At 37.9% G+C, this 15306-nt stretch overlaps 1 protein-coding gene across 3 annotated transcripts; it reads left to right on the top strand.

Annotated features, from left to right (window-relative positions):
• Nucleotides 1-6566: 6566 nt before the first annotated feature.
• Nucleotides 6567-14362, top strand: LOC106072155 (uncharacterized). Of its 3 annotated transcripts, none has more exons than XM_056033797.1 (5): nucleotides 6567-6692; nucleotides 8916-8996; nucleotides 10188-10315; nucleotides 11983-12114; nucleotides 13847-14362. In XM_056033797.1, exons 2-5 carry the CDS (start codon nucleotides 8963-8965, stop codon nucleotides 14318-14320), a joined length of 768 nt encoding a protein of 255 aa, XP_055889772.1. In that variant the 5' UTR covers nucleotides 6567-6692; nucleotides 8916-8962; the 3' UTR covers nucleotides 14321-14362. The 3 variants fall into 3 exon arrangements, with proteins under 3 accessions (XP_055889772.1, XP_055889773.1, XP_055889771.1); XM_056033798.1 differs by lacking the exon at nucleotides 6567-6692 and adding an exon at nucleotides 7207-7229; XM_056033796.1 differs by lacking the exons at nucleotides 6567-6692; nucleotides 8916-8996; nucleotides 10188-10315 and adding an exon at nucleotides 10787-11020.
• Nucleotides 14363-15306: the final 944 nt, after the last annotated feature.

Below are 15306 nucleotides of genomic sequence, written 5' to 3'. Positions count from 1 at the left end.
TATTTAAATTTGTAACCTAATAGTTCCCCTTTTCAGATCTATAGGGCAGATAATGTATAGGTCATCTGTTACAGTGGCCCACGACCAACCGCCTTTACTTTCCCCTACTAATGTCGGGTACACATTGGAGCTTGGTTGGCGCCCCAAGATCCCGAAATTAAAACACAGTCTTCACCAAGATTCGACCCCGGGACCCCCGGATCAAAAGTTAAGCTCTTTAGCGCTCAGCCACAGCGTCTTGTATCTTAATGTCACAGCATTACTGTTTTTAATTGTTGTTGATTTCTAGTACCACACTGTTGTATCTTAACTAACTGAACTTAAAAAGACTTCAGTAATTCCTTTGTTAAAAATAAATAATACCAAATATAACTTTATTTATACTGAAGACGAAATTCAAGCTAAAACAAATGTAGTAGACTTAAGTAATAATATATCTTAACAAAATCTAACTCACTACATAAAAACAACCTTTCAGTCTCACGTTCTGGAGTCGTCTCCCCTAAGAACAAATGACGACAATGCCACCTATGTTGCAGTATTCACAACCAATCGTTAATCACTTTTCACCGCCGCCACGGAAAAACACACACTCCATAACAATGATACAGACGACACACCGTTTCAAAGGGCGTATCTCATAACATTTTTTACACACATTCGTTTGATTATGTTACATCCTCTGAGACACGCATTTCAGGCCCAAAGAAAGTCAGGCGCACAAGAATGGGAAATTAACTGTCACGACTTGATCGTTCGTCGTGGCACGATGCCTTGACAATCGCTGTTTTAAGAAACGTTGCAGCGGTGGCTGAGCGGTAAAGCGCTTGGCTTCCGAACCGTGGACCGGGGTTCGAATCCTGGTAAAGACTGGGATTTTTAAATTCTTCGGGCGCCTCTTGAGTCCACCCAGCTCTAATGGGTAACTGACATGAGTTAGGGAAAAGTAAAGGCGATTGGTCGTTGTGCTGGCCACATGACAACCTTGTTCAACGTAGGCCACAGAAACAGATGACCTTTACATCATCTGCCCTATAGACCACAAGGTCTAAAAGGGTAACTTTACTTACTTACTTACTAGATCGTGCGTCGTGGCACTATGCCTTGACAGTCGCTATTTTAAGAAACGTTGCAGCGGTGGCTGAGCGGTAGAGCGCTTGGCTTCCGAACCGTGGACCGGGGTTCGAATCCTGGTAAAGACTGGGATTTTTTAATTTCGGGATCTTCGGGCGCCTCTTGAGTCCACCCAGCTCTAATGAGTACCTGACATTAGTTAGGGAAAAGTAAAGGCGGTTGGTCATTGTGCTGGCCACATGACAACCTTGTTCACCGTAGGCCACAGAAACAGATGACCTTTACATCATCTGCCCTATAGACCACAAGGTCTGAAAGGGTAACTTTACTTACTTACTTACCAGATCGTTCGTCGTGGCACTATGCCTTGACAGTCGATATTTTAAGAAACGTTGCAGCATAGAACAGTAAGAAATGATAGACATTTTTCTTAGCAACATTTTGTAATCCAGACCCACAATATTGACCAAAAAAAAAAGACAAATGCAACAGATGTGAACAGAGAATGTGAAATAACAGAATTTAAAAAAAAAAAACAAACTTAAACCCTAAAAGTGATAGCCAGAGAAGTAGACCTCGACTTCAATGGGTCGCTGTAGAGACAGACTTACTACAGCCTGCGCTGGAAAATAATTTACTTATGAAAATTAATTATTACAATGAAGAGTTAGGGTTGAGGATGGAACTCAGAGAAGGGTTGTGTGGGGAAACAAAAGACTTTATAATCATCTCCTCACGTAAGACAATACTTAGCGAGTCGGTACGAATGTTTAATTCACCCATCAAGTTGTGGGATAAGGTCATTACGAGTAATGTAACATCATACTCACACAATTACAACATCCATTTGTGCATTATCTTCTGCTGACTTTCAGATAACATGTTGCGTGGGCAAGGGCAAGACCAGTCGTGAAAGTAGGCCTCAGCACTGACATGCAACGTCACTACATGTGGGCAGTTTAGACCAGTTTAGTACAGACCTGTGACAACTCTAGCAAACCTATAAGAATTCGTGCGACTGGGATGTAATCTATAGGACTTAGAATGTTGGTGTTGGTCCATTTATAGATTCATCGGAATAGATTCACTAAAACATCGTTCTCTATAAGAAATAAATGCCTTAAGCTTCTTGTTTATCGATTAGTATGTATATGGGATTGACGTCTACAAGAAACAGTATAATACTGATGTAGGGTTATTACCACAAAGCTTTAATTTTGGACATTAAAGAATAAAAGATGTGGGTTTTTTTTTATTTACGATTTTTAAAGAGCTACATTTAAAGAGAATATTATAAAATCTTAGAACAATTTACTAGCATTCATGCGACCCTTTTTTTGGCCCTTACCGACCATTTGGGTACCGACCCAACAGGCATTAGCCCGTATGCATATATAGCCAGTCCGCCCCTGGTAAAGACATTATATTCAAGCTTATACACTTTCTTCCAAATGAAAAAAAAATGTTATGCATGAATTACCTGAGGTCCTCGAAGTGAGGAGATTTCCTCCTTTCATCATATCGCTTTCTCGGTCCGGCAGGCATTTACATTAGGTGTGATCAAAATCCACCTTTCATTCTTTTCTTTGCAGATTGTCTAAAAACAAACAAAAAAAAAAAAAAAGACTTCAAAAAGGCTGATCTAACTCGAAATTAAAATGCAAATATATAATGTCATATTTGTTTTAAATTTTTTGGGGGATTAATTTTAATTATTTTTGTTCATGGTTTGTTAGGAAGAATAAATAACTGTGCAAAGTTTCAACTTGATCTGAGAATGGGAAGTGGGGGGGGGGGGGGGGTGGGAAATATAATGCGTTTACATTTTTTGTACTGAATACACCAACTGATGCGTGTGTTGTCACGTGACACGTGAACACATTACCACGCAACTTCAAGTGTACAGATGGACCAACTGTTCGTACCGTTCACATTAATTTTTACTTACGTGGGAGGGAGTCGGTGTTCGCACCCCCCTCCCCCTTTCGCCCCCCCCCCCCACAAGTTTTTTGTTATTTTCTAGAATAGATAATGTCCTTGTAATATTTTTGTTTCAAATGCAACCTGTTTTAGCTCTGTTTCTGTAACATTGATACATCCAAGCCGAGATGTGGCTTTCTAGATAATGGTGAAAATGGTTTTAAAACGGTGAAGTCTCTGTATAGTGCTGTGATATTGGGTTACGAATATCTACATAGATATCTCAATTTAATAATGTTATCGTGGCATTGCTTTTAATTCAAACAATATGTTGCTCTTGTGCAGGTTTTAAGTTCAACTGAACAAGTTGTACACAAATTACACTTCCTGTGGGACTTTCATCTCTTGTTGGAGAGACTTCATCTCAAGCCTTTAAAACACATAGTTGTCATGCTTGGTTAGGTAAAATGGAGCGTACTAGCCACATTTAATGCTCTGAGCTGATATATATATAAATATATATAAAGTTTCCCTTTTCGGACCTTCTGGTCTATGGGGCAGATGATGTATACGTCATCTGTTTCTGTGGCTTATGGCTAGCGAGGGTGTCTTTTGGCAACCAACCGCCTTTACTTTTCCAAAACTAATGTCAGGTACCCATTAGTGCTTTTTTCTCCAGGATTCTATCTCTAGATTTTTATCCAGAAGCCAAACTCATTACCGCTCCTTTATACGTTTCATATTGTAACGAATCTAGGGCAAACACTCCAAAAAAGGACCAAGGTAAAGAGATGAGATGTCTTATTTTATAAATTACAGACGTTACTTCAAAAAGAAATATGATTATGCAGTACACTTGTTACTTGGTCAATTTAGTCATGCATGTTAACAGATTACTTAAATTCTGTCAATTAGTTGGTTTTTTTTCTGTCTAGCTCAGGCAACCCATTCCATGCTCTAATAGCACTAGGGAAGAAGGAGCATTTGTACAAATTTATCCTAGCATTTGAAACGAGAAATGTGCCTTTATCTTTGTGTCTTTCTGAGTATTTTAGTCATTGGTTAACATGCCAGTAGGTCGCGTCTAGCCAAGCCAGTTCCACCAGTGCCGACTTTGCAAGAGCATTTTCCATTATCCCTTATTACGACTTACGAATGTTTCTTACTACTCTTGCATCGTAGAGACATCGCAGCAGACGATCTTAAGAATAATCTACTTTTCGACTCGGGAGCTCTATTTTTTCACGATGCCTTCCCAAGATCTAGATTTTCAATAAAGATCTGTCGTTTCTTAACTTTTTTCAAGGTGACTAGTGACTTGTGAAGGCTTTAGTTGTTACTTCAGAAAATAGTTTTAAGATATCCAATGATTTTTTTAGGTAATGTCAACCCTAACTATTGTCTGAAACTTAGTAGAGAAAATAAATCGTTATAATCATATATAAGTATATGTGGGAAGCGTGGTCGAGAGGCTAAGTGCGCTTGAACTTGGCTTGTCTACCTAGAAGGGGGCTCGAGGTTCGAATCCCGACTCGGGCAGAGTTGTGTTTACTGAGCGCCTGAAGGCAGCACGAAAAAAACCTTCTTCTAGATACCCCCTTCCCCCCACTGGTCCACAACTGAGATTGGACCAAAGCGCTCTGAGCATGCTATAAATATGAAAGTAGTGCTCTATAAAAGCCATAATTTATTTTTATTTTATTAATTCATTAAATGTTCAATTTTCCTCCTCAGATATCAGAGTAAGCCCGTATGATCCACAAACATTCCCCCCAACTGCTTATAAGAATACAGCTTATCTCTACAGCACCAGCTACTTCGATGGTCTACATCTATGGAACTGACGTTGAAACTGTCGGCAAGTGGTTCCCTCAGAGAACAAGGGAAACCTTTAACTATTTTTTATTGGAGTCCTGAAAATATTGAAACCTGCCTTTTTTACCTGCCTGGGAGGACCATTTTGGGGGCCGATTTTGAGCTTGTGTTTCTACACAAACTGTCTTTGTAACCTTGTTTAAAAATGTTGTCAATGGCACAAAAATTTTATTGTTTGTTTAGATCTATTTAAAATTAATTGTATAATTGATTCCAAATAATTGATACAATTTCAATCAGTATAAGCTTAGTTTATTTTAACCCTTAAAACACGTGTGGTAGTTTAGCCTCTAAACATCAGAATTGTGTATGCACTCATTGTAAAACAGTTCAGCACTTTAAGAGTTAAATATTTTTTTATTTTACTTGTTTATAATTCAAAAATTAAATGACTCTCAAATTTAAAGTCGCTGATTAACACGCATGACTGGATTAACACATGAAATATGAAGGACGTAATATTTTTTTTCAGGTAACGTCTGTAATATATAAGATAAGATAAGAACTATACACAAACAATTAATTTAGCGTAACGTAATTATATCAAACTTTTAAAATAAAAAAAAAACAAACTAACAGTTAATTAGTATGTATAGATCATCTGCTACCTCCGATAATTAAAACAAGGCCTGAAATTAATTGCTTTCAACTCAAACGTCAATAGTATGGTCAATGAGTTTAAACATGTAGTTACATTATATTATCAAGTAAGACTCATCTGGACTCTAGCCTCAGTGTTTCTAAATTGTGGGAAGCGTGGTCGAGAGGCCAAGTGCGCTTGAACTTGGCTTGGCTTGGCTACCTAGAAGGGGGCTCGAGGTTCGACACCCGACTCGGGCAGAGTTGTGTTTACTGAGCGCCTAAAGGCAGCACGGAAAACCAACTCCTAGATACCCCCTCCCCCCCACCGGTCCACAAATGAGATTGGACCAAAAGCGCTCTGAGCATGCTATAAGCATGAAAGTAGCGCTATATAAAAGCTATAATAATAATAAATTATTTGAGTAGTGACGCTCCTCCCTTAGACAACCAATTTTATATTTGCCCTAAAATAAGCCAGATTGGAGTAATGTGGAGCGGATGCTGTAAGCTCACCGAGTGGGGTCCAGGGCGGAGCCTCATTTTCAAGAGTTTTTCTTCATTCTTTTCTTTAGAAATTCATCTACGACGTACTATTTCCTCCTAGTCAGCAATGCTCAGGTAAATAAAGTTAAAATAAGATGTACTGTACGATACTGAAACGTGACAGACACTTGAGTTTGTATATTTAAGTAGCGGGTCCGTTTTCTTTACGCCAACATGTCACAGGGAAAACATTAGACCTTTCTGTCGTAAGAACGGGAGAAAACTGAATATGCATTGATATCTTATGATATACAGGCCTTATTTTTTTAAAAAAAGAAGATGACTACGTCTTATAAAGACTTATTGAAATGTGTTCTAAAACAAATTTTGAATTAAAATTCCTAAGCTCGTACTATGATAAATGACGTCACCTGATTTCATGAATACATTTTGTCACCATTTCACAAATCAGTAACAATTTCGTTTTTACTCAATTAAAGCTCAAATATTAATGTATAATTGCATAGCAACTGCATGTTGTTTTTTTTTGTGCTTCATATTTAAAAAAAAAACGCCATCAAGCCTTTCCTCTTTTTTTTTCCTCTTTGGCCCGCTGCAAACTAAAGTTCGAGATACCTTGTAATGAGGTGAGTCACGTTATTCCATTGTCGTTATATATTTAAAATCCAAGTTAATGTCAATAGCTTTCAGCCACCACTGATTTCTGAATTTGGCGTTCAAATTTTGACATTATAAAGGTAATGAATTCTCAGTTTTGTAATGTGCATCTATGTGTTTATCAAACAGATACGTGGATGGTTATACAATATACATGTCAGGACTCTTAATTATACAAATGTTAATGTTATTTTTATGTTCATAAATTGTATTAAATGTTTATGTATATATATATATGTCTAGGTATTATAATTTTACGATTGCATTTGAAGTAAGTCAATGTATGAAACTATACGTTGTTTTCTTGTGCGAGTCCTCTGAGACTCACAGTTAACGAGGATGTCATGTGGTCAGCACAACGACCAACCGCCTTTATTTTTCCCCGATTAATGTCAGGTACCCAATAGAGTAAGGTCGACTCTGTGACGCCCTAGAAATCTCGAAATTCGAAATTCCAGTATTCACAGGGGTTTGAACCCGAAACCAATCCGTACGGAAGCCAACAGCAGAGTGACGTCATAAGAATTTAAGACATAGGACTTTATGCAGATAAGTCCAACGGAGGTAACTCTCCAATGACGAGCTTAAATTACACATGCGGAAGGTCAACAATATAGGTGAGTTAGATAGCGAATGTCTAACAAGTTTAATAATTAAGAAGGGAACTGTCGAATGTAGTCAAGCAAAATATCAACATCCATGTGACAAGAGGGACAATAAGAGTAGCTACCTTTATTTTTTTTATTAGAGTTAGTCCCCTTTATTGCTTGATTTAAGTCCCTGTTAACTGTTTACAATGGCCACTCTCTCTTGAGTCTTTCAACTGACAAGTTTAGTTTGAACTAAATCTCTATAATGTTTAACTAATACTTGTGTTGTTGTTGTATTGGTGTGTTACTCAAGAGGAGTGCGCCACTGTTGTGGAAAGAGTATTTCGATAATGAGCTAAGTAGACTTTATTTATTTGTTAGTACTAAGTTGTTGGTTTATTTAAATGGTATAGGTCTACTTAGTCTCTTATCCTCTCCTGTATGTTTTTTTTTAAAGAAATCTTTTGTTTAGATACGAGACAGTAGTGTGTCTCATGAATGACGTCATTTCATTGTTAATAAATGTATGATATTATTGTAAACCATGTTTTTGGTTTTTCGGCATAAGACATTATTTTGCCTCTATGATAGTGGTTCTTTAATTATATTGACCGGAAACTGTCTTGCTACTTTGCTTTGTTTCATTATGTCATTTTCTTTGGTGAGTCTTTATTGACATTTATATTTTCCATGATCTTTTTCTTTTGTTTGTAAATAAACTCCTTTTTTTGTTGCAACTGAAATCTCAGACTTATTACTTGTCTGTCTCGGTAGGTTTGTACATCTAGAGGCTATAGTTATTAGCTAGTAATATAATTGGGACCACAAAATACCACTGGACTAACTTGCCAGTACAGTACAGGTCACTGGTCTTATGACCTATCCTAATACTAGGTCACAATCCATATAAAGTCATCTAAAGTAGTCTGTTTACATTCTTACCATATCATATAATACAGACGTTACTACATTTCGCTACTACTTCTAAAAAATCGTAGTCTTCTTTTTTCAATTCGTCGCTTCAAAACTTTCCCTTTCTATGAAACAAATAATTGATTCCTAATTACAGCGCCCAAGAAGAAAATGACGCGCTTTTCTTGCACAAACAAGCGCCTACTCGGTACCATAGTATTCTCCACAAGACATATGCTATACATTCTTTATATATCATTGCTACTTACATGTGGGAAGCGTGGTCGAGAGGCCAAGTTCGCTTGAACTTGGCTTGTCTTGGCTACCTAGAAGGGAGCTCGAGGTTCGACACTCGACTCGGGTAGAGTTGTGTTTACTGAGCGCCTAAAGGCAACACGGAAAACCAACTCCTAGATACCCCCTTCCCCCCCCCCCCCCCAACTGGTCCACAAATGAGATTGGACCAAAGCGCTCCGAGCATGCACTATATAAAAGCTATATAAAAGATATAATAATAATAACACCAAAGTCTTTGATTTGTTCACTCTTAACCCGTTCTGACAATAGACTTTGTATACTATATAAACATAAATTATAAGCTGATCTTTTTTTTTTCAGAATTTAAAATAATGTTGAAAAAAAAATATCATTCTGGTCCATAGGCGCCCGAAGGTATATGCAAGGTCTTGTGATAACCTGCTTTAAAAACTTTCAATTCAAGCTTACAAGACAATTGGTGACTCTTAGATCAGACTATAACAAAATGTAAATAATGTTTCTTTTTATTTTTTTTATTTTCAGAGTACTAACCTTTAGGACATTTCTTCGTTGGAGCAGATCTGTGGGAAATGGTGCGAACTGTTTTCGCTGTATGTCTTTTTGGTAAAACATTTTTTTCTTATCGCATCATCGTTTTGCAGGTCTTATCAATGGTAGAAGGAAAACCTTTCTCATAATGTATTTTAACCATATGTGACGACTATGTCTGTCACACTAAGATCTAAAAAAAAATAATTATACGATAAGAGGTCCTAAAATTAACACATTCCGTGAATAATGTACCAATTTTGATAATCAAAGGTGTCAAACACATTGTAATGAAATTAATATAGATCAGGGGTACCTAACCTTTTGTTACCAATTTTGATAATCAAAGGTGTCAAACACATTGTAATGAAATTAATATAAATCAGGGGTACCTAACCTTTTGTTTCCCTGGTATTAATTTTTTTTTCATTCCTAATTGAATCATTTAATATAGTCACAATTGTTCATGGAAAATGACTGAAATTATTGTAGTTTTTTTTACTGAAAGATAAATGGTGTAGATTCGTTTGAATACGCTAATGAGAAAAAAAAATTGTCACTGGTTTGAAGATAGAAAGTTAGTCATTACGTTGACTTATTCACCTATCATTACCAAAGTGATCTTTCTTCTGGGAGTTTATCGTTCTCTTCTAGAAATGTGTCAGTTGTACTTTTACTGTAGTAAGAAGTCTAATGGGTCTCTCAATGAAAGATCAGCGCCTCCATCATCTGTTGGTTCACAGATTCACATTCAGTTTTACTCTTTTGATGAAGTTTTATTCACACATTTGGCAGCTTGTACCATTGACATGCTAAAAATATACAATTTTCCACATTAAAAAAAAAACACAAAAAAAACAATCTTTTAGTGTAGAGCTAACTAATAATTCAGGACATGTACATATAGAAACATCGAGTTTTAGCAGCCATAATTGTACGAGCATTATGAGTTTATAGAGAGTTTTATAAATTTATTTAAATTTTATTTTAATACTCTAGAAATGAGTTTCCACATTGTCAGATAATCAGCATTTTCTGTAGAAAAACACAAAATCAACAAGGTATTCAAATATGTTGAAATTATCATTGATTCTTCAAATAAATAATTAACATTGATGTTGGGCCTAATAGTATAATGGGTCGATTAGGACGTCAAGGGAGGTAATTAACTGAATGGCCTCCCTTGTTACATCTTAAAAGACATATTGTAAAGAATTGACGAAGCTGTTAGTTATGATTTAATATGTTTGAACTCAAACTCGGCAGCGTTATGGACAGCGACACCTTCTGCTGCCCAAGAGTATAGCGACATTATTAACGCCATCACAGCTCTGGACACAAAAGTGACCACCCTTTTGAAGAGCATCAACAAAACCGTGTCCACCTGTTGTCAGGTATGTGTCCACCTATTGTCAGGTATGTGTCCACCAGTTGTCAGGTATGTGTCCACCTGTTGACGGGTATGTGTCCATCTGTTGTCAGGTATGTGTCCAACTGTTGTCAGGTATGTGTCCACCTGTTGTCAGGTATGTGTCCACCTGTTGTCAGGTATGTGTCCACCTGTTGTTAGGTATGTGTCCATATGTTGTCAGGTATTTCTCCATCTGTTGTCAGGTATGTGTCCACTTGTTGTCAGGTATTTGTCCACCTGTTGTCAGGTATGTGTCCACCTCTTGTCAGGTATGTGTCCATTTGTTGACGGGTATTTGTCCATCTGTTGTCAGGTATGTGTCCACCTTTTGTCAGGTATTTGTCCACTAGTTGATGGGTATGTGTCCACCTGTTGTTAGGTATGTGTCCACCTGTTGTCAGGTATGTGTTCACCTGTTGTCAGGTATGTGTCCACCTGTTGACGGATATGTGTCCATCTGTTGTCAAGTATGTGTCCACCTGTTGGCAGGTATGTGTCCATCTGTTGTCAGGTATGTGTCCACCTGTTGTCAGGTATGTGTCCAACTGTTTGTCAGGTATGTGTCCACCTGTTGTCAGGTATGTGTCCACCTGTTGTCAAGTATGTGTCCACCTGTTGGGAGGTATGTGTCCATCTGTTGGCAGGTATGTGTCCACCTGTTGTCAGGTATGTGTCCACCTGTTGTCAGGTATGTGTACATCAGTTGTCAGGTATGTGTCAATCGGTTGTATGTGTCCACCTGTTGTCAGATATGTGTACACCAGTTGTCAGGTATGTGTACACCAGTTGTCAGGTATGTGTCAATCGGTTGTATGTGTCCACCTGTTGTCAGATATGTTCTCATCTGTAGACAGGTATGTTTCATCTTGTTGTCTTATAAGTGTACATTGTAGTCAGGTATTTGTTACCTGTTGGTAGGAATGTAATCACCTGTTGACATGTATGTACAACAAACAAAAAAACCCACAATAAATTGAAATAAAAAAGGAGATCAAATTAAGTCAAATAAATAAATCGGCAGCCGAACTGAATTGGTCATGCAATGGTCTACCTCAGATCTCAAGGCAAAATACGACCGTTCTAGCTTTAAAAGGAAATAGACAAGAGTCATTAGGCGGATACCTTTTGAAACGTTTTCTTATAAATGTTTTGACTCTGTTTCTTGGGCCTATGGTTAACGAGGGTGTCATGTGGCCAGCACAACGACCAACCGCCTTTACTTTTCCCCAACTAATGTGCTGGACTTGAGGCGCCGAAAGATCCCAAAAATTGAAAAATCCCAGTCTTCACCAGGATTCCAACCCGGGACCCCCGGTTCAGAAGCCAAGCGCCTTACCGCTCAGCCAGCACGCTTCCTAGTTCATTGGTAATTAGATCCTTTTACTACATTACTAATGGGACAAGGAGGTCTAACTGGAACGAAACTAATTTTAGAGCTTTGACAAAATAAAGAGAACATCTTCACTTCCTTTCCCTCCTATGATCCCCCCCTTTCCGTGCCAGAAAGACGCGACCCCTGGAGGGACGTCGTGTGGGAGTACCTTAGTACAAGTGTTGCACATTTTTTGTTTTGAAAAGAAAAGAAAACCAAATGAGGTTTCAACTCACATCCGTCGCTTATCTTCTGTTAATCTGATTATTCTATTCCAGGCCTCTGGTAGCTGTGGGGACCAGGAATGGAAGCTGGCGTTCCGAGGAACAGCTGGTGTCCGTCAGTCTGTCCTTACTGCGTATAAGGATTCTACGTTTGGTTCCAAGCCAGTGGAAAGTGGATGCAAGCAGGTAAATAATCACTTGTGTACATTTTTATTTTTAACTTAAGTTTTGTGTTAATATCGGTATAGAAGTTAAACAAGACACTATTTGTATTGGTGTTAAATTTACAGCGAATTTAAGCTGGATGTCTAGTCGTGTGATTGACTCTTTCGGATTGATCTTCTCGACGTTGTTAAAATCAGAATCTTAAGTTATTTCCAATGAAATGGTCTTCATCTGATGACAAAACTGTCAACTCCATCTGTTACGAACTAGGTGCTGTTGACGGGCGTTGACTTGTAGCACCAAAACTGCTGGTAGACAACTTAAAATTGAGATGACATGAACTAAATGTAGTAAAGTAATGGTATTTTGAATGAAATCCAACTCACTATAAAAACAGGTCTTTTCAGCCTGACGTTCTGGAGTCGCCTCCTAACACCTGTGACAACAATAACACTTATCTTGCATCCTTCACACTGTATAGCTAACTTTCTTCCCACCGTCACCATAGAAAAATACACACACACACACTCCATGGCCACTAGGTTTGTTACTTTTACGTTCCTTCAGAGTTAACTATAGCGTCCTAGTTCAAACCTTCTACAGAATGACGGGATATACAAACTGGTACAGTTCAAAAGCGCGTCTAGGCATAACATTCTCTAGACTTGATCCAGCTTTATTTCCTAATAACTGTCAAGTTTAAATTCTGCCTTCACGCTTTACAATACCAGTAACACTTTAGTTAATCCCATTTAGAAAAAGCTCATAATGGGAAATAAACAAAGCAAATAACACATTGTTTGGCAAATTCCTTTGTGGGGTTTATCATTGACGATCATTGACTTGTAGCAACAGGCTGCTGGTAGATAACTAAACCGCTGTATTCGTATTATATCTTAATTTGTAAATCTTGAAATAACTTGAATAATTTCTTTTGTGAACAATATTAAATATTACTTTTATTACAATATAGACAAAATCAACCTGTGACGAAATACAATAAATGTAGTTGACTTTAGTTATAATTTAAAATGATATTATAGACCAAAGCTCATTGCAATAACACATCTTTTCAGTCTTAAATTCTGGAGTCGTTTGTCTTAACTAAGACCGCTTACGATAATGCCACCTTGTATTACATCATTCAGAATCAATCGCAAACTTCTTTCCATCGTAACCATAGAAACACCCACACACACAATCCAAAACAATGACAGAATACGACAATGTAAGAACGAAGCTAAATTAAAATGATAAATACATGTTTAAACTGTTACATTTTTCATTTTGCTATATACTCATATAATTCTTGCTATAGTAACGGTATTGGTGACAGACTGACCAGTTTATATAGGCTATGTGTGTGTCCTGACTGTAGTGACCAAGTGAATACAAGCTAGTCCTTTGTTGAAATATTGACGCCCTGGACAGGTCGAGTTGTTGAAAAGGATAGCCTTTTTTTAAGGCACCCCTTGCAGAACTTACGATCTATGGGGTTGTTGATGTAAAAATCATTAGTCTTTGTGACCCACGGTTAACGAGGGTTTCATGTGGCCAGCACAACAACCAAACTCACATTTCCCTAAATTACGTTACGTACCCATTACAGTTGTAGGTTGACCCATTTGTGTGTATTTAATATTTTTTTTTACAGTACTGGCTTAACAGGCAATGCAAAATGATTAATTTGTTTTATATGTACTATCTCACTTTGGAATATGTATATAATGCATTTATTTATTAATGTCTTCAGGTTGGGCAGAATCTACCTTGCGCTAATCACTACAGAAACAACGACATACTTGATAACTGGAGTGGGGTATCCGAAGTGGCGCTCGTCATCTACAAAAACAACGTGAAAGTCAAGCAGGTGATCTTCGATGGTTCGGGCACAAACTACATAAATTGGTTCGACAAGGCCAGGGTCAAGGACTCAAGCTGGATTGACATGAAAACCAGCAGTGCCAACTACTTTAGCATAGACGGTCACCAAGACCCTACCCTGAGGCGAACCTTCTTCATGAGTCAAGCTTACGGTACCTGCCCCAACGACGTCGGCTGGTTTGTTGCTGTCGACAGCAATGGCGGATGCCCATGGGAACAGAACTCTGGCATCCCTATGTTGAAATACTCTACGAGTGATAGCAAGATGAACTGGAACGCCCCCACCATTGGCCAGGCGGACTATTTCGCTGTTTTGGTCAGACGTTTTAACGTGCCATCTTGATGTATTGTTTGCTAAATATCAAATAAACTTGCTCTGACAAAATAGTCTATGTTTAATATAAATCTTAGCGATGCAGTTAGAAAAGTCAAAAAGAATGTTAATGTTCTGGTCAAATTAAAACACGAATTTTTTTTTTGTTTACAATTGTAAAACGAAACATGAGTGGTTGGTCTTGCTTGGTTACGCAACAAAACAATATATGCCTCAAGTAATAGTCCTGATGTTAGATAGCTAATTTTAATAGGGATTTGACTCAGCTGAGTTGTCTGACTTTATCTTGAGATCTTAGAGGCTTGCTAAAAACTTATCTGCTGGGAAATAAAGGAGAGTCAGAAAAATCAATAGGAAGACAGCATCAGGGAACGGGTGGTTTTATCAATGAAAGACGCTCCAATCCTGGCAAAAAGACAGAGATAGACTATCGACATATAATGTGTATATATATATATAGATCCTCCTTCGTGGTCGAAGATGAGCACATTTCTCATATCTATGAACTCAAAGATGACTGTAAATTATTGTTTTAAAAAGGCTGCCGCAGACGTGGCATGGGTAGGTTTGGTCAGTAGACAGATAGGCCTGCATCTTCTCTCACCTTTTCTGTAGTTCGGCGCTCTTTCACGATGTCCACTCTTCTTGCGTCATATCTCGTGTTTCCAATACTCTTAGCTCTCACCTGTGGCTCCATATCATATATAGACCCCCAATGGTCCAACGGACTCAAGGACAGGTAAAGTTGAGCTGATTTTGATGAGCCCCCTAACAAAACATGGGAATCTCCTAAATACTCCTTCATGTCCGCAAAGACCAAAACACGTTTAGCGTGCTATAGCATACAAGAGCAATTAATAAAAAGACTAGAAACAAAAAAAAAGATATTTGGCTACATTTATTTGTATAATATCTGACCACTGGTTAAGCGATGACTGATCACCAAAACTCCACCGCATTGCTGGTGGTACTTATTTAAGTAGAAACAAAGCCAA

The sequence above is a fragment of the Biomphalaria glabrata genome, chromosome 6, assembly GCF_947242115.1.
Source record: "Biomphalaria glabrata chromosome 6, xgBioGlab47.1, whole genome shotgun sequence".
NCBI classification, from domain to species: domain Eukaryota; kingdom Metazoa; phylum Mollusca; class Gastropoda; family Planorbidae; genus Biomphalaria; species Biomphalaria glabrata.
Note: the sequence above shows the minus strand (reverse complement) of the source record. Positions and strands in the feature narration are given on the sequence as shown.

Bases quoted from the DNA above. Each gene is read 5' to 3' on its own strand.
- LOC106072155 (XM_056033796.1), top strand. From the start codon at position 10,802: ATGTGTCCACCTGTTGGCAGGTATGTGTCCATCTGTTGTCAGGTATGT. The intron at 11,021-11,982 runs GTATGTGTACAT...ATTCTATTCCAG, and splicing joins ATGTGTCCACCTGTTGTCAG to GCCTCTGGTAGCTGTGGGGA. The intron at 12,115-13,846 runs GTAAATAATCAC...TAATGTCTTCAG, and splicing joins TGGAAAGTGGATGCAAGCAG to GTTGGGCAGAATCTACCTTG.